This window comes from Cornus florida, unplaced genomic scaffold (assembly GCF_030987335.1).
Source record: "Cornus florida cultivar Cherokee Brave unplaced genomic scaffold, ASM3098733v1 CherokeeBrave_3.0.0_Hap2_Chr09, whole genome shotgun sequence".
Lineage (NCBI taxonomy): Eukaryota > Viridiplantae > Streptophyta > Magnoliopsida > Cornales > Cornaceae > Cornus > Cornus florida.
The window spans coordinates 73,627,153-73,654,450 of NW_026775579.1; the positions used below are offsets into that span (position 1 = coordinate 73,627,153).

At 34.3% G+C, this 27,298-nt stretch overlaps 2 protein-coding genes and 1 pseudogene across 2 annotated transcripts; 1 reads left to right on the forward strand and 2 right to left on the reverse strand.

Annotated features, from left to right (window-relative positions):
• Window positions 1-10,863: 10,863 nt before the first annotated feature.
• Window positions 10,864-15,387, forward strand: LOC132274418 (carboxyvinyl-carboxyphosphonate phosphorylmutase, chloroplastic-like; annotated as a pseudogene).
• A 2,185-nt stretch (window positions 15,388-17,572) lies between these two features.
• Window positions 17,573-22,293, reverse strand: LOC132272859 (disease resistance protein RPV1-like). The gene is made up of 5 exons (XM_059773938.1): window positions 22,214-22,293; window positions 19,576-20,680; window positions 19,104-19,379; window positions 18,310-19,032; window positions 17,573-18,175 (listed from the first exon to the last, which is right to left on the reverse strand). Exons 1-5 carry the CDS (start codon window positions 22,291-22,293, stop codon window positions 17,573-17,575), a joined length of 2,787 nt encoding a protein of 928 aa, XP_059629921.1.
• A 1,026-nt stretch (window positions 22,294-23,319) lies between these two features.
• Window positions 23,320-24,094, reverse strand: LOC132274420 (disease resistance protein RPV1-like). The gene has a single exon (XM_059775695.1). The coding sequence runs from the start codon at window positions 23,945-23,947 to the stop codon at window positions 23,471-23,473; it is 477 nt and encodes a 158-aa protein (XP_059631678.1). The 5' UTR covers window positions 23,948-24,094; the 3' UTR covers window positions 23,320-23,470.
• Between the last annotated feature and the right edge of the window lie 3,204 nt (window positions 24,095-27,298).

Here is a 27,298-nt window from a genome sequence, read left to right on the forward strand (position 1 = left end):
TATTTTGTTAATCAAGTAGATATATTATTTAGTATTTACCTTTATATACCGAAGTGAATTAAGGTTATTACTTGCTCAGCAGGGATCTTGCTGACGACAAACCAGAACAAGTGAGTTGTTATTTATTTATTTATATTATTTTATAAAAGATTTTGTATTAAGAACTCGAAAGATTTAGTACTAAGAACTCGATGTAATTTCATGTTGAATTGATGCTTGGATATTATATGAAGAAGTGATTTATAGGATTACACCCATGTTTGAGTAGGATTATGAAACATACTTGTATTTAAATTTTGGGTGTGACAAAATGGTATTGGAGCATAGGTAATAAATTCTTTCTTTGCATCAAAGTTTAAGTTGGCAGCTTTGACGGAAAAGTATGAGGAATTTAGATTTTGTAGGTACGTTTTAATGTGATCAGAGTGTACAGTGAAAGCATAGTACATGAGTGCAATGCCCTATTAGCACGCACTTGGAGTGGATATGATATTCTAAAGTATGAGAGAATCTTTGGATGCTATATAGAGCATTAGTCCCATATAATTATCTTGGATAGTTTGTTTTAAGCTTTTAGAGATGTAATCTTGACCTTACATGAGATTGAATTTTGGCTATCCATTCCGCGAGAGTATGCCTACAAATAAGTTCATAATTTTCGCCTATATGTGCCGATCTTTCAACCGAACTTGGTGTCATTACTGCATTAGTTGATGAAGTAGATGTGTTTGAGTAACCAACATGCTCACTATCATTAATTTGGATTCCACTCCTCTTCTTTGGTTGTTGTTTCTTTTTGTTTTTCCATTGCTCATCGGCACAATGTAAATGTGCCATTTACTGTTGTGCTTCAAAATGTTTCAACAACTATCAAACTTAAATTGAGTGCGAGCTTGACTAGCAAACAGTTCTTTAGCTACTATCATCTGAAAAAAAAAAAAATTCAATAATATAGAAGGCAAATATTTAAAATAATTGTGAATTAAATTTAATGTCGTAAAGAACTTACCTTATACTCATTGTCTTACCCACTGGTCGGATTCCTTTTGATTTGGGCCATACATCCAGAAAATTTAATAATTCTTTGTTACATGAAGGACCAACGATTCAAACAGATGTTACTATTTCTTTTTGTTGTATGAGCGCCACTAATATGTTGCCCAAAACTTTAATGGATTTGGATCCATAACACTGCATTTTGTTGGTTTAAACTGATTACTGCATCAGATCCAATGGTCACTCATGCATAACATAAAGTCTCATCTTCGGCCATGGACCAATTGGAAGACCGGCCAACCCTTTGCTTTCTAGAAGGTTTGGAGTTACTGGATTGTGACACTTTAGTAGGAATTTTGAAAAATTGGGATGCTTGGTGAGATGTAAATTGAGATTCTTCTCAAAGAAATTGTAAGAAGGGTTCAAAATAATCATTTGATTGGTTTAGATGGGAGTCGTAGTTGTAATATAGTGGTGGAGGACTCATGGAATTCAACTTGAGTATTAAAAATATAACTAGAAGATTGAGAAAATGACTTGGAGATTGTAGATGTAGGTTGAAAGAGTAGAGAATATAGATGGGTTGGATGTGAGGTGAATTATGGTAGGGGTTGATGTATTTATAGAGAAAAACAAAAAAAAAAAATTTTTACAAAATGATAATGAAAAATATTTTTGGGCCAATATAGTCGTTAATGCACTATTTGGGTCACATGCCTTAAGGCTATCTCTAATGCTAAAAGCTATTTTCGCATGCCAAATTTATATTTTAATAAGTGCTACAGTATCAAAATGTTACATTTTAGCAATTCTGCTCCAATGGTGCATTTCATGCAAAATGCTATTTTTTGACACAACCACCATTCTTTTTCAATTACCATTCCCACCATTCATATTTGCATCAATAATATTAATATTAGGCACATTCCAAGTCAAAGTTGTAGATATTAGAAGAAAACTAAAATTAAACCTAATTAAAAAGAAGCAAAAATCTAAAATATCTGGTCAAAAAAAATAAAATAAATAAATATATATATATATATATATATATATATATATATATATATATATATAATTTTTTTACCACTATTTGTGAATTAATTTTTTTATATAATTTTTTTTTCTTTTTCAGAATTTATATATATTATATATAAATGTATATTATATATATTTGATTATATTATTATTAAATATATATATATATTTTTAGGGCAAATCATTTCAGCCTCCCCAATCGCTCCATCTCTATTCTCATTCTCAACTCTGAGACCCCCCCCCCCCCCCCCCCCCCCCCCCCGGCAACTTCAAACTACAAAATCTATAAGAATCAGAAGTTCAAAACCCTTATATTTCAGTTTATCTATCTGTCTGCAAGAATCCAAAGTTCAAAACTTATTGCCTATATCAAAACCCATATCGGCGTATCATTTCAGATTGTTCAAAAAATCAAAACCCATATCTTTCAGTTTCCATCGCCCGCTGTTGCAGTTCAGGTTCGCAGTTCGCAAGCTTCATCCGTTGTCTCTCAACTCTCAAGCTTGCCCCACTCTCTCTTTGCAACTACTAATCAAGGTCTATAGGGGAAGAGAAAATATAAAAATCAAACAACAAAAGCAGGAGGCGGTGTTCGTCGCCTTTAAGCGCCGGTCGTCGTCGATAATGGCCAGTTGTTGCAGATGGATGAGAGAGAGAGAGACGGTCGTTGTAGATGGATGAGAGCGAGAGAGAGACGGTAAGGCAACAAAATGAGGCAAATAGCTATTACTATTTGTTTTGTTAGATTTGACACCAAAAGTGGCAAAGGCAAATTTTGGCAGGCCATATAGCAGCTCATTGGAGAGCCCAATTTTAACCCACCTGTTATATTTTGAATTGGCAGTCCCATTGGAAATGCTCTAAATGGCTATTAAGTCATGGGAATTATTTATTTATTTTTTTATTTTCTCCCTTTGATTTTACTTTTTATTCCCAAAAAAGCTTTTAAGGCACTCTTTGAGTCATCCAACAGTGCCTTAACGCCTTTTTGGGTTAGTTGTGTTGAGGGGAAAAATATAATTAAAAAAAGTAAAAAAAAAAACCTAAAATAGTGATTTATATATGGGACTTTTTTCAGCCAAACACACCCTTAACAACTACAGTGGATTGGGGCCCAAAAAAAAAAAAAGGCGATTCGGTATTTTTAACGTCTCTAATTCTGCGAGGCAAAAATTGTGCCAAATTTCGGTGAGTGCTTTGGAGTGCCCAAATCGCTAAATTTGGCCCATAATCGCTAAAAAAACGCTCCATTTGAGGTGCTCTTACGGATATTAACTATCTCCAACTTACTATATAGTCGGCTGTTGTTGAGAGTTAAATCTTTCATTCATCACACGCATCAGAAGCATTATCATCACATCATCACACAAGCATATATGGAAATAACAATCATACACATCCGCATAACACAACACAATATATTACATGATTCACCCAACTCTAGGGTTAGGTCTAACACAATATTTTATATGGTTCACCCAACTCTAGGGCTAGGTTGAACACAATATTTTATATTGTCACATAGAAATAGATTTCCACTTTTTTGAGTCGAAGGAAGAGAATATATGACTAGATGTCAAAAGACTCAAAACCTTACTTACTCACTCATCATCTTTTTTAAGGCTACATCTCAACCCTCATGAATTACATGTACTCTCTATCTTCTCACAACAATTACCCTTAAACCCGTTATATCTTCCCCCTCTCTCATTTCTCATCTCTCACACCCATCTCTAGGTCAAACCAAATTCTTTGTTAAACAAGAATTCCCCCAACTTGTGGAGTTACCATATCTGTTTTCAACTCTAAAATATTAGCCTAATACTTTTCAAATCTTTATCCTCTTTCAAAAGTCTTCTGACTTCCAAAACGAATTAGGAACCCAATTGAACTGATTCCAAATAGCTAGTTCCATCCTCATTCAGAATGTTACATACAAACCGAATTCGAACCATAAAATTCAAGAAGTCTTTGTTTTCTAAGTTTCCTATCAAAGTATGATACATGTTCGAGTCCTCGGACAAATTAGGGAGTAGATTGTTGAGCTAATATCGAATATATTTGAAAGATATCTTCCCCAAGAACTGCAAACTTATAAATATACCTTCTGCATGTTCTTCATCATCTGCAATGGAGTTGTATTTCTTACTGTTCATATGGTTACATAGATTTTTGCATAGAAATTCTGGATCAAAATAAATTTAAGACATTTCTTTAGAAAATATAACTACAAACCAAAATTCAACAATTATTTGTATAAATTCTAAACCTTGTAATTAGGAATCTAAAATATCATGAACAATAATAATAATGATGAATTATTATTTATAAAATACACTTTTAAATAATCCAAATAACTCTGGGGTTGGGGCAGGTACTCCAAAGTTGAATGACTAGATTACCAACACGTTACAAGTGGACTCAATAACATTAAAAAATTTCTAATCACACTTTTAAAAAAGGAAACGTTTTAGGCATACAGCTTTGTCGTCACTTGTCAGACATGTCATTTGTCACGGTAACATAACATGGAATTTTTATGTAAACTTAGAGTACAATAAATGGGATTGTGTGACTAATCAGATCATTTATTGGATGAAGTTTAGTAGCACAATAATTGTGTCACTTGCTATTTTGCATGAGTATTAATTATAAGACGGTTTCAGTATTGATAGAAGGAGACTCAATAGGATTGATTATAGTACTATTTCATTTCAGTATTGATAGAAGATAGTGATGAGACATTGCAATATATTATTCAAAAATTTAAAATTTGAGATATTGGAGAAAATTAAATATGTAATGAAACGACTGAAGAAAATGAAGATATAATCATAAATGCAATATACATATCAACCCTTCCATTATAAAGAAAACTCATGTAACATTTGATATATGTATTTATTTTTTAATGTTTGACGAGGTACAATTTTTTATTTTTATTTTTGTTAAATAAGTGATAGTGATAATTGATCAATGGATCTCTACCCTTTCCAGAAATCAGTCCTCTTCTTTGGCTTTGCTCTGAACACTACTACAAATAGAGCCAGGTTCTATTTGGATATAAATTCTAAAATTGCCGCTTTTGTTTTGGTAGGTGAGAAACTCTTAGAATTTCCTTGCCTACTTTCTTCACCAATGTTCATGAGATATGTAAAACCATCATTTGTCGATGAGTTGTGGGTAATGAAAGAATACGGAATGGAGCGTTCGTGGACTAAACATCATATGAAAATTCCAAATTCAAGCTATGTGAAGCTATTCACTTTGATGAAGATCAATGGAACACTTACAGCCTCATACGACAAATTCCTTTTATACAAAACAAGTGAGAGAACATGTAGGAATCTTGTACTACAGGTGGAGAGCCTTGTATCACCCTGGCTGCCCGAGCAATATCAAGAATAAATGAAGTTTCCAAAAACTTGTCCAATTTTGTTTGCCAATTCTTAAATTTATTATACTTTTAGATTAAGGTGTGTTTGGCTGCATGTAATTGGAGTCTTAGAATCCTTAATCCTCTCCCTTTGGGTTTCTTTTGCAGGTATTATGGCTTGTATCTAGTAGGAGTATAATCTTTATTTTCAAACTTCGGTAATTGCCTAATAGGTATCACGTGTGGCTTCATTATCTTGACACGTGGCTTCTTTTTGGATTATTATAGTGTACACGTGCCTGGACTTTTTACCCCCACAATTTCCTTTATGATTTATTTGGTTAGGTGGAAACAGATTAAAAAGAAAGGAAAGAAAAATTTTTAATTTTTTTAAAAGTTTGGATAGATAGAAAGAGAAATCAAATGAAAAATTTAGTTTCCCTCAAAAATTCAATTTCGTGAAAGTTATATTAGTTTCTAATTATATCCTTTTTAGTTATTTCTTTCCTTCTTCTCCAGACTCATAAAAGGGAGTGAGTTTTTTTCATAAATTAGTTACAAATTTTTGACTCTTTAAATTAGGAGTATAAATATATATGAACGCACATATATATTTATTCATAAAATAATTATTTATATTATTTAATTATGCTTGTTGCATAATGTATATTACTTAGTATTTAATTCATAAGGGTAGTTTTGACATATAAATCATTTTCTTTTCACTCTCTTGCTATCCAAACTAATTAATAAAACAACATTTTCTTACAAATTTCTTTTAAAAAAATCACGCTAACCAAAAACATAATAGAAATATAATTTTCTTTTCCTTCACTCTACTTTCTTTTCTTTTCACTTTCCTCCATCAATTTTCCGCTAACCAAATGGACCCTTAGCAAAAATCACATTCAGAATGCACTTTGAGATGTCATGAATTATTTACTTCTTTTTTCCATATATGGGGTGGCAATGTTCTCATTTCTCAATGTTTAGGGTAGGGCTGCAACTCGGGCGGGTTGGGCTGATTTAAGGTATAACTTGAGCCCAATCCACCATATGAAATGCTAAACCCAAGTCCAACTCTAACCCTATCTTTAACCTTTACTACTTAACCCAAGCCCAACCCATCCTTCTATTTTTAAATTCAGGCTTGCAACTCGGGCTTAGATTCTGGGTAAAAATTTCGGTTTAACTCGGATTACTCATATGGTTAAACCTTATATCAAAAATTTAATATGATCTTGAATTAGTTTTAGATCAAATTACTCTTAAACAAGAAAAAGTTTAAAGACTTTTTTTTTGTTGAATTTCAATGAATTGCAAACAAATTTTTAAAAAAATTAATTTTTCTAAATGTTAACATACAAAAAGTTAAGATTTAACAAAAGAAGTTGAAAAGAAAAAAAAAGTAATCATATCTTAAATATTATATATAATGTATTTAAAAGTAAAAATATATATGAAAATAATATTAGAATTCGAGTTCGGGTTAACTCGGGTTGCTAGCACTTCAACCCAAGCCCAACCCTAATTAAATTCGGGTTGAGATTTTTCAACCCAAGCCCAATCCTAATTGTAAAAATGATTGTCCAAGTTCATAAAAAATCGGGCTGAGCTCGAGTTGGGTTCGGGTTATCCAACCCAAGTTGCACCCCTAGTTTAGAGTACCACCAAAGACCTATGTGCTCAAAAAAACCATTTTTGTTAAATTTAATCAATCTTTATAACTATTCTGTTGCATACATGTTTTCAGAAAGTAAAAAGTTCTGAATTTGACCAAATATATATTTCTTCAAGCACCAAAGGTTTTCAACTCGACTCAGCAAATGCTCATCTCAACTTCTGACATCTTCTATTTAGGCAAACATGATCGAGCCCAATGTCTTTTTCGGTGTTCATCTTCAGCATGATACTTACAATCTAGTATTCCAGATGTCCATTCAACTAGGGCGGGAAACAGGTACTTAGCTAGATTCTTAGCTCTCTCAGCAAGGATGAATTCTGGTGATTCAGACAAGGAATATGAATCCTCAAATGTGTAATACAACTAAATATTTCTCCACATCTTAGATGATTTTGTTGATGGCATTTGGCCTTCTCAACATATTTTTTATAGGATCACTTTCATGTTTGCTCTTTTCTGGGTAGTACCTGGAGAGGAGCATGCTGTGAAGATAGCATTTGCAAGGACTCATGTACGTGCAATATCAACAAAATATGGTCTCTGTTTATGACGCTAGTGGAATGCTTTGAATTCACAAAGTAAGAGATAAATTCTCTGAGAAAATCTAATAATTGTATGACTGATTATGCTCTCTGTATTAAATGTATTTATAATGAAAGAAAACTCTAAATTATAAGCAAACTAACTGCAATAGAAAACCTTATAACATAAGTGAATCTAATCTCAAAGGGTCCGTTTGGTTAGACAGAAATGTATGATGGAAAGTGAAAGTGAAAGAAAGTGAAGTGAAAGAAAGAAAAATCAAGTTTCCAGCATGCATTTGGTTAGCAAGAAAATTTTTCATGAAAGTTGTGAGAAAATATTATTTTGTTAGTTTGGATAACATGAAAGAGAAAAGAAAATAATTTACTTACCAAAACTACCCTCATGATTTCAAATACTTAAAAATAAATTAATTTTGTGTTAGATGAATCTTCTTTATACTTAATTATTTATATTAATTTTTAACAAATAAATAATAAAATGATGGATTATTAATAATTATTATTATTTATATTCATATTTAAATTAGAACAAATTAATGAGGACTGGATTTTAGTTATCAAATTCTTTTTATTTTGTGTTTTAAATAATAATTATATATATTCATATGTAGAATGTAGTTCATTTATCATAACAAACTCGTGTTTTTATTGGAATATTAAATATATCTTTTTTGCAAGTCTTTTGAAGAAACACTAAATGACAATACTCTAGGATAAAAATGGTCATGCAAAAGTAACATTTTATAGTTAATGCATAATAATTTTTTGGTTCATGCATAATTTATCGGTCCGCTTCCATATTTTATGACTATGAACCATGCAAATTTTTTTATACAAAAATCACATATGATTCGAGTATAAAACTCTATTAAGTTTCAAAACTGTATAGATAATAAAAAAATAAATATTATTTTGATTTCTATCCATGTGAGATGGTTATCTCATATAAATAATATGATGACTCTAATTCATGTCTTCTCTTCTCATATGTCTATTGAGATATTGTTAAAAATTAAAAGTAATGTAATTCTACAAAAAATTTAGGTATCGAGAATATTAAATATGATGAATCCAAATATGTGTCCTAGTAAATAGATGGCATGACTTAATAACCTCTGTGAAAAAAATTGGAGAAACAATTCAATTGGGGCATAATAGGAAATTTGGAAATTAAATGACAGTTTTGAGTGAGAAAGTAAACTTTCTTGTGTTTTATGCGGGGAAATATTTTAGGAAAATTTATTCAATACGTGAATCTACTTTCTCCAAAATTTTCTCTTTCTAGGTAACCAAACTCCAAAAAATTTTAAAAAAATTCCGTTTCTTTTCAATTCTACCTACTTCACGCTAACCAAACAAACAAAAAGGAAATTAACATTCAAAATTTTTTCTAAAAATAAAATTTTTCTAAAAATTCTGAAAAAATAGAGTAAGAAATTTAATGTACAAAAACTATTAAATCTAAAAATAGAGATGAATCCGAATTCTTTTAGACAGCCAACAAAAATCTCAAAATATTCAGCAACTTTCCTATACAACAGAAAAACTCCGTTTGAGGCCCAAACAATGTTATTTGGCTGAAAAACAGCATGCGTCACAGCATAGTCTTGCTTGTTTGGCAGTTTCCAAAAAAAAAAAAAAAAAAAAAAACCCTCTCATTTTGGGTCAAAAATGGACATTTGGATCACGCAAGAAAATTTGGTAGGATGCTCGTTTGGCTGGCGGTTTAAATGGGCCATATAGACTCCAGCAATTACACCAATTTAGTGCTTTTTCATTAACTTGTTGGAATCTGCCCCTGCCCTTCTAGTTTGTTAGACCTCTTAATCAGTCTTGTTCAAATTTACAATTTTGAGGCCTTTATTCTGATTTGTGTTTTTATTTTCTTTTGATGTCTAATTATGATTTAGATCTTGTAATGGGAAAATTTACTTTTCTGAAATCTTTTTCTGCTGTTCTCAAGTAACTACTCCAGTAAAGAGCTCCTGGAAGAAATTAGAGACGAGAAAGAAATTTGTCCATCATCTGACGAGTTTAATAAACTCTACAATTTACATGCTGATGAAATCAATTATGCAGGCTGTAGCTGATGCTTGTTGCTTCGTGGAGGCACCGAGAAATGATGACAAGCTGAAGGAGATTGGGCACAGGATAAACGGTTGCAGAGTCTGTAGCAAGCTAGAAGGATCACACCCTTGCACACACCAAATGAGCTGAAAGTAATGGGCTTTCATTTGATTGTGCATCCACTCACATCCCTCTATGATTCTGCAATAGAGAATGCAACTACCAGAGATCACCAGCAAAATTATATGTTTTATTATGTGAGGTTGTATTGACCATAATTCAATTTGTTAATGAATTATTAAATTTAAACCATTAAAGATTTATGAAATTAAATATTTCAACTCATTGTAAATAATTTCAAAACAAATTAAACTCGTAGTCTAAATGCATAAATTTCATAAAAGATATAGTATTCAAATATGAGAACTCTATTTAAAATTGATATACGTAAAAATGTTGTTATCAAGCAGAGTAATGGTATTTTGAGAAAATTTGCATAGAGATGAAGGCCGCTGGAGCCAAGGTCAATTGGATTGCTATCTCTAAGCCTAAGGAGCATGGGTGGTCTTGGTATTCCTAGCATTTTGCAGCGCATTTGGAATATGTTTAATGACTCTGGACAGTCCCTTTGGTATGACAGGGTGCACCATAATCTAAATTCTAATCCATGAGTTTTTAGAGTTTTTAGCCTGATCCTTTATAGTATGGTGTGCCTTGTATAAATTATGTGTATCAAGGTTCCGTTTGTTTCACCGTAAAATATTTTTTGAAAATCATTTTTCTTATTTTTTTTTTTTTGGTGTTTGAAAGACTCCAAGGTTAGGAAATTATTTTCCATCTAAAATCATTTTACCCCAAATGACTGCAAATAATTTACCAAAAAAGTTTTAATAAGTCAATTTTCACCGACTACTTTAGATCATATAACTATATGTATTCTTATTGAGCCTATTTGTCTTTAAATAACTAATCTTTTTCAGTTCTCCAAATGGTAATCTTCAGTCTTGTCTCTATGGGAAGAAAGAGGGACACAAATACATAGAGTGAGAGGAGAAAGAAAGAGGGAGAAAGAAAGAGGGACACAAATTTGGATTGGCAGATAGACATATTTGGGTTGGGAGCATGTTCTATTACAGAGAGTGGAGAGAGAGAGAGTAACAAAGGAGAGGGAGGGATTGCTTAGTGTAGAAAGACAGAAATAAGGTAACAAGGGAAGAGAGAGAGAGGGGGGGATGGTTTATGGCATGGGGTACTATTCGTTGTTAGTATTGGTGAGAAATAGTGGAGTAAGAAAGTGAGTTGCAGCGAGGAACACCGAAAAAAGAGAGTTCGTTTTGTACAAAAATTGACTTATGGTCTATTGTCAAACACTAGAAAAAAAAAAAAAAAATGAAAAGAACATTTGACATTAAAATATTTTACAAATGAAAAACATTTTAAGTTCAAATAAACCGAGTGTAAAGATTTTGCTATTATCATCCCAAAAAAAACAAGAAAGAAATTAAAATAAAAATAATAAAAAAATTTCCTGATGGTGCGTAAACCCAACGCGTCCCTCACCTACTTTTCAACCTATAAACCCAAAACCACTGTAGATAGTCTCTGTTCGCTGTTCTTTCTCTATCACAAGTGTCGATGATGATGGCCGCCAAAGCTGTTTCGCTGCACAGTCCTAACGTCACATTTCGGTCAACGACTCCGCAAAAGTCGACGTATCCGACGGCCAGAATGCAGACGCGGATACACAGTCTTATCGAGGACCAGGGGACGACGCCCTCTCAGCCTCCATCGTCCAGAAAACCGGCTTTGCCGCTGGTTTCATCTCCGGTTACGCCCTCTCTGCTTACCTCCTCGGCAAACCCGAATTCGGCTTGCTAACGTACGCCCGCTCCACCTCTCTTTCCCTACACATGGCTGTTTTTCTTGAATTAATTGGTAAGACTATATTAGTTAATGTAAGCTTTTTTTTGGTCATTAAATTTGCAATGCAGACCGTCGGAAATGTCGGAAACTGCTTGGTCCGTCTGTGATGCTGCGCCTCTCATACCAATTATCGCTGATGCTGGTTAGTTCTAGGTTTTCCCTATCTCTATTCAAGTTTCTATTTTTATTAGTTCTGTGAAATTTTGAGCTTTAATTTTTAAATATCTTGTAAATTCAATTTAATGGGGTTTTTTTTTTTTATTTTTTTTTTTATTTTTATTGCTCCTAACTATGGTTGGAACTTGGAACCACTTTCTAGAAATATGCTACTGTGAAGAAAATTAACGACCTGTTTGGTTTAGTAAAAAAAAAATCAGGATTAATTATAAAAGATCAAAACTACAAAAGACAATTTGGTGAATTCAATAACTATCAACCAAATGAATTTTGGAACTGATCTCTATTTTCCAAGGGAGGCCCGGAAAACTTTGTTCAATTTCCAATCAACACTAGTATGTTTTTATTTTTTTATTTTTTTATTTTTTATTTTTTTTGTATGATCGTCATCATTTATATATATGACACACGAACACACCCACGATTGCCCTAATGGGATTTGACCCCTCAACCATCACAAGGAGATATAACCAGAGAGTATAATATTGAAGAAGAGAGCATAAAAACAACCATCTTCCTAGAACTTTTAGGACTCCGCCCGAGGTTTTGTTGAGTCACACAGACTTCAAAAGGCTAAAGAACATAAAAGAATATCGTAACTTAGTTTTCAATTCTACTTTGTTAAGTAGGAAGATTTGAAATAAAATTCTAGGTGGTTTGAAATTCTCTCACTACTAGGACTATGAAGTAGCAGATTTCAAAATGTTAACTGCTAGAACATGACCACACGTAAGTACAATATCATAACTAGACCAGAATAGGGCTCAAGAACCACTGGCATAGCCCATGTCCAGCAAATTACCAATGTACCTTTGTCTTCTTATTTCTAATTAGAAATAAATAAAACTATACTGATAGCATGCTAACTTAGAATGAACTTAAATCAAGTCTTGACTAACTGCGATGGACAATTTTACATATGGCGTGAAGCATTTTACATAGGGCGTGAAGCTAGTGTCAGTTTTTGAAGTTTCCAAGTAGGATGTCTTTTGCCACAATCATGTAAGGGAAAAGATTCGGAGGTACAGGCTGCCCTAAGTGTGACATATGTTTGAGTTTTCAGACAAACTAGGGAATTGGCAGTTAATTGAATTGCAAATCAATTCAAGTCCAATCATTACAGGATGATGCTATATTCACCATCTCTGTTGTAAAACTATATCCTGGCCAAGTCCCTTTCTTTTAAATTTCTAGTGTAACGGTTTTAGAGAAGGTAGTCCAAAGAATTTTCTGCTTAGAAGTATAAGCATCAGTAAATATGGCATGGTAACTCCTGCATCATGCAAGGGAAAACTTACAGAATGTAACCCTTATCTATCATTTTCTTTCAGTGTGTTTCCATGCTGCTTTCCCTCATTTTTGTTTTTGTTTTTCAGGATACTACTATCTTTAACTCAGTGGTACATGAATGCGAATTTCAATTAAACTAATTTAGAATATATATGAAAGATCCCTTTCACAGTTCACACATTAGACTGCCTAACTTATAAATATACTCTTCTACATTTTCTTCATCATCTGCAATGGAGTTGTATTTACGACTATTCATATGGCTATATGATTGGTTGGTTTTTTTTTTTTTTTTTTTTTTTTTTTTTTTTTTTTTTTTTTTGTGGGTGAATTATCAATTTCTCAGGACAGCTGGTTCACTTTTGATTTTTATATCCGTTAGCAAAATCACATACAGAATGCACTTTGAGATGCCACAAATTTAGTTATTTCTTTGTTTCACAGATACTGATGGTGGCAATGCTCTCAATGTTTAGAGGACCATCAAAGACCTAATTGCCGCAGGGTCTGCTGGTTGCTTTTTAGAGGTATTACTTGATTGGAGTTTGTTAGGGACCTTTGTGCTCAAGACAACCATTTTTGTTAAATATAATCATGCTTTATAACTATTAAGCTGCATACGAGTTTTCAGAAAGTAAAAGTCTGGATTTTACCAAATATATTTCTTCAAGCACACAAGGATTTCAACTCAACTCAAGTCAACAAATGCTCATCTCAACTTCTAATATCTTCTATTTCAGCAGACATAAGCCCTATGTCTTTCTAAGTGTTCTGGAACCCATTCTCCATTTTGACTTCATGAATCTAAATAAATTGATGGTGGTTTCACTTTCCTTCCAGGATCAAGCATGGCCAAAGAAATGTGGTAAGAGTCGTCACTTCTGCTTTTGAATAAATTTATATGAGTTACTTCAATCTTTAGTTGTCTTTAGCATCATACTTACAATCTGGTACTCTTGATGTCCATTAAACTAGGGCATATGCGGGGCAAACAGGTACTCACCTGGATTCTTAGCTCTTTCAGCAAGGATGAATTAGGGTCATTCAGCCAAGGAATATGTATCCTCAACTGTGAAATATAACTAAAATTGTCTCCGTATCTTAAATTATTTTGTTGACAGCCTTTGGCGTTCTCTTGTGAATTTATTTTTTAAAGGATTAGTTTCATGTTAGCTCCTGTATTTTTTTCCAGGTAATACCTGCAGAGGAGCATGCTGTGAAGATCGCATCTGCAAGAAATGCTATTGGTGATTTTGACTTTTTTCTTGTGGCTAGGACTGATGCGCGTGCAACGTCAGCAAAATATGGTCTGATGCCATTTCAAGAGCAAATATTTACATGGAGGTATAGGCCACAGTTTAGTGCTTTCCAAGATGAGTATGTTCTTTCTTAATCAGCTTGTTCAAATTTACATTTTTGAGGCCTTTATTCTGATCTGTGTTTTTATTTTCTTTTGATATCTAATTATGATTTAGATCTTATAAAGGGGAAAATTGCTTCTCTGATTTTTTTTTTTTTTTTTGCTATGGTCAAGTAAGTTTCGTCACTCCAATAAAGAGCTCCCCTCTGGAAGAATCTTAGAGACGAATGATATTTGTCCAGCATCTGATGAGTTTATTGAACTTTATAATTTACATGCTGATGAAATCAATTATGCAGGCTGGAGCTGATGCTTGCTTTGTGGAGGCATCGAGAGATGATGATGAGCTGAAGGAGATTGGGCACAGGACAAACGGTTACCGGGTCTGTAACATGCTAGAAGGAGGGGTCGCACCCTTGCACACACCAGATGAGCTGAAAGCAATGGGCTTCCATTTGATTGTGCATCCACTCACATCCCTCTATGCATCTGCCCGTTCAATGCTTGATGTTCTCAAGACTTTGAAGGAGAAAGGAACTACCCGAGATGACCTCCAAAAGATGGCTACCTTTGAGGAATTTAATGAACTGGTTGACTTGGAGTCCTGGTTCAAGCTTGAAGCACAATATTCAAATTTCAAAACTGTGGAATCAAAATCATGATGGAGGTTTAATGCTAAATTGGTAGTATGAAGCAATTCACGTAAGTTTAAACTTCAATTGTTACTACCATATTCTAGGACAAATTCAATCTAGTTTCAGTTCATTAAGTTAGACATTGTGCAGTTGTCATCGGTAATTGGACTTAGTACGTAGTATGTTATTTTTCCGGGTACTTGTGTACTTTTTTCATTGATTTTGCATGCTACTTTTACAAACTGCTATACGTAAATCTCTAACGAGTCATGACAACTACTAAGGCCGTTCACCTCTAAGTTTGTCTTCAACATTGTCTTTACGATAATCATCATTTTTGTCATATAGCCTCTCATTAATTTATTAGATTTTTTTTCACAAACTGCTCAGAGGAGCCATTGCTCTAGGAATAGGGGTCAATGTGCTTAATGCAATACTAAAAGCTTGGAGTAAAGGTATGAGAATGCAGGTTCAAATATGAAAGCTGCCACTTCAAGGTTACATTTGTATTCATTTTCCCCATACAAGAGCCTTAAAGCATTGCCAGATCAACACAGGGTATTGACTTATAGTCATCACCCTTATTCTGTTGTGGAGCAGAAAACAAACCTTTCAAAAGATCTTCATGGGATCTGACTTTGTATTATAGTAAGCTGTGTTCATCTAGCTCAAGAAGTACTATTGTATCTTAATATTAGGCACCTTCTTTGAGAAGATATAAAAGATAGTGTTGATGGTTTGCTTTCTCAGGAACATGGCCTATTGGGTTGTTGGAGGCATTCTTGAGTCTATTCTTGAGTCAATCTCAAGATAGTTAGGATATGGGACTTTGCCATTGATAATAGGGTTATTCCATATAACCAATATTTGCCGAGAGAAAATAATGATCTTTTAATAATTTTTAATAACTCGAACTGATCTGTAGTAATATGAGGCATGATAGATTTTGTTTTGATCTTTGTTGTTGGCTACTAAAGGGAACTTGTTTGTTAAAGAATAGCTGCAGAAATTCAAGGATAAAACTAATTAATTATCCAGAGGAAATTGGATTGAACTTCTGAACTATTTGATCAGGATTAGATAGACGCGGAAGGCAAACATAGAATTGATTATCTATTGGACACCAGCATTGGAATATAAAGCTGATACACACTTGTTAGGATCGACATTTTTAATGAGTTGGTCGATGCTGTTTCTGGACCGCTGAGGATGGAAATAGTTTGTGATCAAGTGGTGGTTGCTCTGAGGTGGTGATGTCGATCATGCCATGTATATTGTCAGGCTCAGCCTCCAATATGCCATATGCTTATGAATATAACAAAATAGACAGCACAGAATGGTGACCGACTCTCTTCATCATTGACAAAAAACTTAAAGAGTCATGACTTGTTTTACTCTGACCTCTGTTTGAAGAATAGAATGCTCTTTAGTGGGGCATGGACGTTGGGATAAATGGTGGAGAGACAAGCTCAGTTTTACGGAATATGGCTGATAATAGTGCAGACTTGAAGGAGCAGCTAATATCTGTTAGGTCATCAGGAAAGCCAAAAATGCCTTGGTTTTTGATGGTCTGAAATGGAGATTGCTAACAGAGCAGTATCAATTCTATAAATTTTGCCAGGTTAATGAAAGGTTTGTTCTTGCATTTTATCCTCCTCAAGTCCCTCTCTCGATGGCTGGCCTGGAAATGCTCAAGCTAGGTGGTCTAAACCTCCTGCAGATTGGGTTAAAATTAACACTGCTGCATCTTTCTATGATGTCCTCAGGGAGGCGGGGGGAGGATTGTTGCTTGAGACTCAACTGGTCAGTTATTAAGGCTATCACGAGGGGCTGATATTGCTGAGGAATTGGTGCTTTGTCAAGTTTTTGAGCAAGCAATGAAGTGGGGTTCTTAGAAGGTTATCTTTGAATGCAACCTGCTTGTTAAGGCAGTGGACAAGGTTCAGGTAGCTCCAATTCATCAGAATCTGGTTATCAGTCGATGAAGACTTTCGGTTCAGTTCACTTACCGTGAGACAAATAGAGTGGCCCATGAACTGGGATCCTTGGCATCAACAAGAAAGCAAGCATCTGCTAGAGATGATGATTGTCCTGCTGAAGTTCATCAGTTAGCTTTGAAAGACTCCATCAACTTCAGGTACTCTGTATTTTGGTTATATATATAGTTCTCTTTCTTGCCTTTAAAAAGGAAAAAAATCATAAAAATCATTATATCATAAGCACTAAAGGGTGTGTTCATCTAGCTTTCAAGATTATTAAACATGAACAAAAAATATGTACACTACATAAGTCGTGTTGAAGAATGCCTCAAAACACTACCAAAAAAAAAAAAAAAAAAAAAAAAAGGTTTATTACTGACACATTGACGAGGTATCATTCAACTTATAGGAACATTTACAGACAAAAAATCTTCATAACAGATTAGAATTGAGTCAATTGACACAAACCTTGACATTATATACTTGGAAAGCCAAACGCCAAATGCTAGTCCCTCTTCTTGGATTTTAACACTCCAATCTCGCGAAGAAATGTTTCATCAGATACACGCCTTGTGAGCGAGGCCATTCCCTCTGGTTGATCATTGGAAGGCAAGGTGTCCTGGATGTGTGGTTGACCAAATGACTCGGCACCCTCCTCATTGCCGCCCTCATAGATGAGACTAACCCCGCACTTCTTCACCTGCCATCGCTTGTCTATTCTTATTGTCATCTCCACTGTATCACCAGCTCCCAATCGAGAGTCAAGTTCCGTCCACTCAGATTCAAGATACCGGTGCGGCATATAGTTGAGCCACATCTGATCTTCACACCTCACAGGATAGCCATCAACTGTTGGTTGGTAACGCTTCTTAGTGCCCATAGTTTTATTGTAAATACCACAAGAAATAGCAAACATATCATCGTTTTTGTCTTCATCATTGTGGCAACAGCCAGCAAAGACAACACATAAAATCCACCCATGTATCTTCCTATCTACCAGCGGAGGCACCAGGAAAGATAAAAATGATCCCAGACACTGGAAGTTGCACCAGTTTGGAACCTCACTTCCAGGAAGGAAAATACTAAAATCACCTTGTTCTGGAAGTCCCTGTGCGATCAATCGTGTGTAATGAGTGCCAACTACAAAGCAAGATTATTTGTATAGTACAGTATATGTTTATATATATATATATATATATATAGAGAGAGAGAGAGAGAGAGAGAGAGAGAGAGAGAGAGTACCAGGTACTGGAGTAGAATTTTTCTAAAATCATTTGCAAAGTTACCCACTAATTTGGGGCAGCCATAAAAAGTCATAAATGGGGCTTCATCCACTTTTGATTCGATTGATATCCTTTCCAATGATCTGCAGTAGTTTGCACTCAATCCCTTTAACTTTATTGGAAGGCCTGGAAGTGATTGAAGTCCAGTACATTGGTTTAGATAGAGGACCTTCAGTTGAGCAAGGCCGGTAATGCTAGCTGGTAGGCTAGCAAAATCGTTTCTGCTAAGATTCAAAAATTGCAGGGAGACCAAACTACCAATTTCGTTGGGTACATCAGATACATTGCAGTCTTCAAGATATAGTTTTGAAATAGAACTTAATCCCTGAATAGAAGCTGGCAACATCCCATTGAACTCCGGACTTCCTGCTAGTGATACCAAAGACCGGACGATGGAATAGCATGAATGTGCTGGCTCCCCTAATTTGAAGCAGCCAGAGAGATCAAGATAGATGAGAGATTTCAGCATGAATATGCTTTGCGGAAGCTTGTGAAGATTTTGGCAGTTCTGCATATTCAAGACAAGAAGATTTTGTAGACATCCGATAGAATGGTGAACATCTAGCAACTTTGTACAATCATTAAGCAACAATACTTCAAGACTGGCGAGTCCAGTGAAGTCCGGGGTTTTTGTCAGCAAAGAGGAATGACTGAGATTGAGGTATTTCAATTTATCCAGAGCCTGTCAGAAACAGAGAATGGAAAGATAAATTTCAACGTGATTAGTTTGAATGAAGGAAAACAGTTTCGTACCTTAGTTTTTCTCCAAACTTTTATGAGGCTGCTATTACTCAAGTCAAGAGCGACCATGTAATCCATACACAGAGTGGATGGTATGCAATACCAAGGAAAACCTTTCCAACACAGCCATACTAGTCTTCTGGAGAGATGTTTGTGGCTCCCAAATAGGCGGACATAATTGAGATGAAGCAGTCTGAGTCTGCTCATCTTTGCAAATGCCTTCGCATTCAACGATGGCTCATTTGATCTTTGCAAGTTTAGGAGCAACCCTTCAACTGTTTCCGTTCCCTGATGATACAAGCAGTTGCACAAGAAATTATATAAATATGTATTTATATATAGAGAGAGAGGTTATATTAGTGAGAAAACCATTGTGTAAGAAACTAGGATCACGTCCCTTAATTGTTAGACTTCAGTAGATGGCACTCTTACCGTGAACAAAACCTCTTATATTAACAAAATAATTAATGCATTTGGCTCTTACTCTGTCATTTTGCAGAACATCAAGAACATCCTTTTCATTCCACAGTCTGGTACGTTCACCAGGCTCTTGAACAGATTCTTGGCGGACAATTTCTCTACCCATATCCCGAATCCGGTCATGCATTATCAACCGGTTATCTGAATCAACTCGTAAAAGAGCACGACGAACTAGAACTCCAATATTAGATTCTGGGTAGAAACCACGGCCTTCTAGTATTTTGATTGCCAAATCTTTGTTCGTGCCAACAAAAAAACATGCAATATCTAAGAATAAGCCCTGCTGTTCACCATTGAGTGAATCATAGCTTAGCTTAAGTTTTCCTTGGACATCATCGTGAGGAATTTCCTTCAACTTCTTCAAATCACTAATCCATTCAGATTTGGTTTTGTCCGTAAAGAAGGAACCTAAAACTTCAAGAACTAAAGGAATCCCCTTAGCATAACCCACCACTTCTGCTGAGAGCATTGCGTAGTCGTCTAAAGGACCTTTATTCTTGAAGGCATGCCAACTGAAGAGTTTAAGAGACTCCTCCCCATCCAACTCCATGGGTGTGAACACCTCATTCTCTTGAAGTCCAAGCGAGCTTATCGAAGACAAATTCCTAGTTGTTATAATGATCCTACTTCCAGGACATAGCGAGTCAGGATTTATGGCCAATGTCTTCAATTGCTCCCCATCATCCACGTCATCGAGGATAAGAAGAACCCTTCGACACCATGCTCGCTGTTTTATTAGCACAATTCCATGATCAGAATCTCCCACGCTTAACTTTTTATCGAGTAGAATATCTGACAGAAGCTTTTCTTGTAATTTAACAGGGCCGTTATATTGCTTCCAAGTTGCTCTAACATTTGACAGAAAGCAACTGCAGTCAAAGTTACGACGTATAAGATTATACACAGCTTTAGCAGTTGCAGTCTTGCCTAATCCGCCCATCCCCCATATTGCAACAATTCGAACATCATTTGACCCCAACTTTAGCTCCCGAATGAGGTTTTCAGCACGGATGTCTGTTCCGACTGGATAGTCCGCAACACTTAAAGATGCAGAATCAGTTACATTTCTGACCTCTTTAATGATTATTTGAATTACATTTGACCTAGACCTGCACATTTTGGTTCCACAATTTAGAATCTTTTGTTAAAGAGAAAAGAAAACGATGAGCATTTAGTAAAGTTTGATGGAATGGTGAAGATAGAATGAGTCGTTCTATTTTTGCATAAACTTAATCTCAACTCTCAAGTGATTCGATCATATAGCTAAAGAAACAAGATATTTCGGGAACTCGAGGTTTACTAAAATTATTGAATCTGGATTCCAATTAAAACCTTAAATATGAATATGAAGAAATTTCAGTAATTGCTGCTTGTATATTTTAATTTTAAAACCTAAGCCTTGCTTGAATTTGGGATAGTATACATTTTGAAGTAAACTTCCTCCAATCCCGTGTTCCCAAATATGGCATAGATATTATTCCTCCAGCAACCCACATAAATGAGTCCACAGCCCACTGGCACAGTTGATATTGACATATATAAATAGAAAAGTGCAGTCGAACCAGGCCAATTTGGACGGTTAGATTTGGTTCGATTTTTTCACGGTTCGGTTCTGTTCAGATTTCAAAAACATAGAATTGTTTATAAATGATTCGGTTACGATTTGAGATTCTACAAAATCAAATCGAAGTGAAATGTTTTATAAATTGTACATATATTTTTATATGTTGTATTATATAATTAATAGAATAATAAGAAGAGCCTTTTAACCACTCAACCATATAACATAATCTACAATAAAAAATATTATTATAATAGAAATTATATTATATATAATATATATTTAATTATAGGTATGTATTAGATTGAATTATAAAAATGCCTAAAACCATGGAATCGAACCGAACCAAACAGTTAGGTTTGGTTTCAATTTTTGTTGAATCGTTGGGAACAGTTTGGTTTCGAAATATTCTCAAACCAGCCCAATCCAAACAGTGTGCACCACACGCACCCACATGCCACAATGAGAACTTGAACTCTCTCAATCTTTTCCTTTAGAAAATGAGAAAGTATCCCATAATTAGGGGTGGCAATACCCGTTCATATTCGCCTATTTTTTAATGATTTTGGGTGAATCATATTTAAAATGGGTCAAAAATGGATTAAATAATTTTTATTCATTTAATTTGAGGGTCAAAATAGGTTAAATATGAATACTCATATTTCACCTATCACATAGACACGCAACACACATTTATTCTATATTGCATTCATCCCATTTCTCTGTCTCTAAAATTTTCTAACTCACAATCCCTTCCACCCCCCCGGGCGCCCGCGGACGCAAGGGGCGCTCTCTCTCTCTAAATTTGTACCATAAAGTCGTTAGTAGGGTTGCAACTTGGGCGGGCTAACCCAGCCCAGCCCCAAGCCAGAAATTTTGAAATTTAGACATACAATTCACAAATCAGGTTCATGTTCGGGTTGGACTCAGGCTCAACCTGAACCCAACCCAACCCAAAATCCAAAATTTAAAAAAAAAAAAAAAAAAAAAAAAAATTCTCCTTTCCTTCTCTCTCTCTCTCTCTCTCTCTCTCTTCTTTCTCTTTCTCTCTCAACCACCGTCCCCGCTACCACTGATTTACCGCTGCCACCGTCGTTCCTCGCCCTCAACCGCTGATTTGCCACCGTCTCTCAGCCATTGATCCATCGCCGCTGCCGTCATTTCCAAAAATTTAAACAAAACCCATACATACAAGTTAGCAGTTGCAGAGAGAGGGGGACAAGCTTGAGAGTTGAGAGACAGCGGCTGAAGCTTGCGAACGGCGAACCCGAATTGGAACAGTGGGCGATGGAAACTGAAAGATATGGGTTTTGATTTTTTGAACAATCTGAAATGATATGCCGATATGGGTTTTGAACTTTTGATTCTTGCATATAGATCTGTAATATATGGGTTTTGAACTTTTGATTCTTCCAGACAGATCAGCTAATGAACCTAATTATACTGGGAAACCAAGTTACCTTGTAGATTCTGGTGCTCAGCTCTCAAGTAAGTTGAAATTCATCTCTAATATCTACACGTATATGTGTGTGTGTGTATGCTGTTTAATTATGAACTTCAAATGTAAACTAATAATCCCTTTTGATTGACCATGATGATGTTTTGTTATAGAGAAAGTACAACAATCCACTTGCAGTTGCAGAGAAAGAGAGAGAGTTGAGAATGAGATCTGGAGGCGATTGGGGAGGTTGAAATGATTTGCCCTAAATTTTTTTTGTTTTTTACTAATAATATAATCAAATATATATATATATATATAAATTTCTGAAAAAAAAAAAACCCGTCAATCCGAACCGAAAATTATCGGGCTGGGTTTTGATCATAACTCATGTTAAGTATAATTCTAACTGGCCCAACTCAACCTAATTCGGGTTGAGATTGGGCTGGGTTTGGCCAGCCTAACTTGCAACCCTAACCGATCCGTTAGTAATGTTAAAGAAAGTGATTAAATTAGACCACCCTTACATTCATGCACGGACTTAGACACAGTAAATTACCCCCCTGAATTTTATTTTTAATATTGTTAATACGGGTGATTTGTTCTTTTTTTCAACTAAATTGTCCCCTAAAAAAAAAAAAAAAAAAAAAAACCTCATATAATTTCTTGGTCAGCTTACATTTCAATAACGTTGGTTAAAAAAAAGCAAAAAGAGAAAAAGAAAGAAAAAAAAAAAAAAAATGGTGATAAAGAAAATAATTAGTAATACAATAATTCAATTATTTTATGCGAATGTAGATAATGTCATCATATCATGGATTATAATGACGTAATCAAACTCTTCAAATAAATATATAGTTTGTTGGATGAGTCAAACTTTAAAAATAGGTATTTGAATATTCAGAAAAAGTACCCGTCATTGTCTGGCAATACTAGACCCGACAAATAGGCAACCTCAGTCAAAGCAGCTCTCCACCTCTGAACCTGGTCGTCGCCGTGAAGTTGTTGGTGCCAGGCAAATGTGTCAGCGTAAACTCCCCTCTGGTGCCGCACATCGGACGGTTCTACACCATAAAAAACAGGGAGAACAAACTGACTCAAAGTCCTCCTGCACTCCATGATCTTCTCAAGCTCATCGAGGCACCATTTCGAGGCCGCGTAGTTTTTCGATAACACGACGATGGCGACCCTCGATTCCTCAATCGCTCTCAGCAATCCGGGCCCAATCGCTTCTCCTCGTCTAAGTTTGTTGTCGTCTCTGAATGTGGAAAACCCATGCTCTACCAAAGCATAGTATAGGAAGTCGATGAATGAATGGCGAGTATCGGGACCCCTGAACGACAAGAAGACGTCGTAGGTCCATGAACCTTCTGCCATTTTCAAAACTAAAATGAGATCGGATGAACAGAAAGATTTTGGCGGGCTTTTTGTGTATGAGAGAGAAGAGCTAGCATAGCTAGGGACAGAAAGCCTCACGTGTTATACAGGGGAGAGAAGGAATTTCACTTTTACTTTCCTCACATGTCAAGGAAGTGCAAAGAATAAATCGTTGCAGTAAAAAACCATTTCTCAACAACAAGCATCTTTCCTTTTTAATCTTTTCACGCAACATTGTCCCCACAACAATACTTTGAGCCGTAATCGTTGAGTTCCTTGTCCACACTAATGTACAATAACATGTATTTATTTAGAAATTAAAATATAAAAAGAAAAGATTTTTTTTTCTTATATGGACTATATAATTTAAATTCAAATAGATATTGTCATTTTATTATTTGTCACATTAATAGTTAGGAGATGAACAATGTCCTTTCGGAAAGTTCAGACTACTAAATTTAAAAAGAAAAAAAGAAAAATAAAAAATGAGTAAATTATAGTCACCTCCCCTCGATTTAGCAAAAATATCACACGACTCCCCTCTATTTTGAGAAATACTGCCGCGTTAATGACGACAACTGGAGGATTCGGGAAGGGTTCCCCTACCAAGTCCCTTTTAAAACCAAAACTCTTTCCAGAACGTTTTGAACTTTTCAATTTTTGATAACATCCTCCTTCACAAATTGGATTCACCACCTCATTCCTACCCGTTAGAGATGAAAAAAATATTATATATGTACACACTAGGTGTGATCACGAATTGGATAGGATTAGGCATTAAACTTAATCCAATTCGATCACTACGAATTGGTTAAAATTAAATCCAATCCAATTCATAGGAAGACTTAATTTGATTTGATTTTAGGGATTGAATCGGATTGGGATTCTCTAAACACACTCTCACTCCACATATATATATAGTTATTTGAACATTAGGGACTATTTGAACATTTTGTCCGTAGCTAGGGTTTTATTTTTTAACTTTAACCGCTCGGATTATATAGAGTTCATTGCATAAGCATAAATGCAATGTAATTGATTATATCTTTTTCTTGTTAATTTGGAAAGTGATTTAAGTTTTAGATAGTTCTTATTTTAGACTATATGGTGATGGAGTTAAAAAGTTTTATTAATTAGATAGGGAAAAAATGGAGAGTGATATGCCAATACGATTTATTGTTGGAGGAACCTTCCTTCCCTTCCCTTTCCTTTCTTTTATGTGAAAGGAGGAGCCGAACTAGGTTTTTCATGAATGCACTCAACTACTCAAGTGGAGCCGCCCTCTTCGAAGTGAGTACCATTTTCTTATACATATACCTAGGGGTGCACAAAATTCCAGTCAAACAGAAAATCCAAACCAAACCAAACTAGACCAGACAGTTTGGTTTGGTTTGCTAATGGTTTGGTTCGGTCACGATTCTAAATTTGTGAAATTGTAAAGATACGATTTGGTCACGGTTTAAGGTCCTTTAGGACCGAACTAGACCGAACCGAACCGTTATGTTATAATCTTATAATATATATAATTATATATATATATATATATGTTAAATTATAGAATATATATAATATAATATAATCCTATAATCCAAATCACTTAGAAGTTTATAGCAACTATCAATCATATGGTCCAATCTTAGGTCTTATCAATTTATTATACATTTTTTTTTTTTTTTTAGTGGCTGAATTGAATTGTGGGTGATTGTTTGTTATTGAATTAGTAATTCTAAATGTATTAGATTATTATCAATTCTGAATTTATTTACTTTAGTTCTAAACGTGATAGAGAAGGATAATTGAGTTAAAAGTTCTGAATATATTAATAGTTCTGAATGTGCTAGTAACTTGGTTTATTGTTGTGCATGTGGATAATATGAATACTTCTGTAACAATAAAGAAAAAAAAAAGAAAAGGGAACCGTGGAACCGAACCGAACCAAACTGGTTTTTCACGATTTGGTATGGTTTGGTTCCTTTGGTCAAATGGTTCAGTTTGATTCCAAATTTTATGAATCCGTTAGAATTGGTTTGATTCCAAAAAACTCTTAAACTAATCCAAACTGAACCGTGTGCACCCCTACATATACATATTGTATATGTAGGGGTGCACACGGTTCAGATATATACAAACACATATATGAAACACATATTATTATCAAGTCTAATAATACCTTTTGTTTTTTTATTTTTATTTATTAAAAAATAAAATTTTTTGCCACACTCAATTGTCGAATGTCTCAAACCACAAGATCATATATCATATTTAGAAGAAAATTTCTTGTATATTACTACATCATAAGCAAGCTTGTTCTTAAAAAGTGCATAGAAACAAAATATCAATCTTTGAGAATAGTAATGAATATTTTTTTATATTCTATATTTAAATAAAAGAACAATGATGCAATTGTGACACAGTGCCCCTTCATTTTTTTTACGAACCAAATTCAAATTCCAAAAGATACCAAGCTAAAATGAAAAAAAAAAAAAAAAAAAGCTTCAAGCTCAAAAGAGTTACAATATTACTACTCAATTCTTATTTCAAGATATATTTGAGTGAGTTTTCTCTACAAATTTAGTTACAAGTTACAACCAACATAACAATAAATATATATGATAGTTTTTTCCTATTTCAAATTTCAATTAGCCAGCCTATCACAACTATGTTTGTCAATGGATCGGATTTGAATCCAGATCGGATCAATCAAATTCATATTTGATTTTTAAGCTAACGGATTATCGAATTCAGATCCTTAACGGGTTATAGGATTGAATATTCCAATTCATATCATATTTAGCTTTGGATATATTACTTTTTATTTATTTTTTATTATTTTTTTACAAAGATTAAAATGACATGTATAGATATAAGGTTAGATGGAATGACTGAGTAATTGTCAATGTATAAGACCATGCAGAATATAACTATGCAACCAAATGAATATATTGATAAATAATTAATATATATAAATTTAATACTAGTAGATAACTAATACATATAATATTCATATATAGTAATGCAATAATATATATATATATATATATATATATATATGATTTTAACCGGATTAAATTATTATCAAATCAAATTATTTGTACTCTATATTCGACTTTGTATCAAAATCCGATCCGTTTGACAAGTCTAATTACAACACTTACATTTATTTTTCTTTAATGAAAAAATATTAAATGCACCAACAAACACTTTGACCAATTGTCAATTTGACTTTCATGTTTGCTATTTCCCTCCCTATTCCAATCTCATGCTTCAAAAAAAAGCATTGACTGGCTCTACTTTCTTTCTTTCCCCTCTTTGCTAGGGTTTTTGAGCATCACCTTCCCTATTTTCCATCCG

Coding starts and splice junctions, on each gene's coding strand:
- LOC132274420 (XM_059775695.1), bottom strand. CDS start 23,947: ATGGCAGAAGGTTCATGGACCTACGACGTCTTCTTGTCGTTCAGGGGT.
- LOC132272859 (XM_059773938.1), bottom strand. CDS start 22,293: ATGACGGCAGCGGCGATGGATCAATGGCTGAGAGACGGTGGCAAATCA. Junction 20,681..22,213: donor GAGGAACGACGGTGGCAGCG/GTAAATCAGTGG, acceptor CAAAATGTGCAG/GTCTAGGTCAAATGTAATTC. Junction 19,033..19,103: donor AAGTTTGGAGAAAAACTAAG/GTACGAAACTGT, acceptor TGTTTCTGACAG/GCTCTGGATAAATTGAAATA.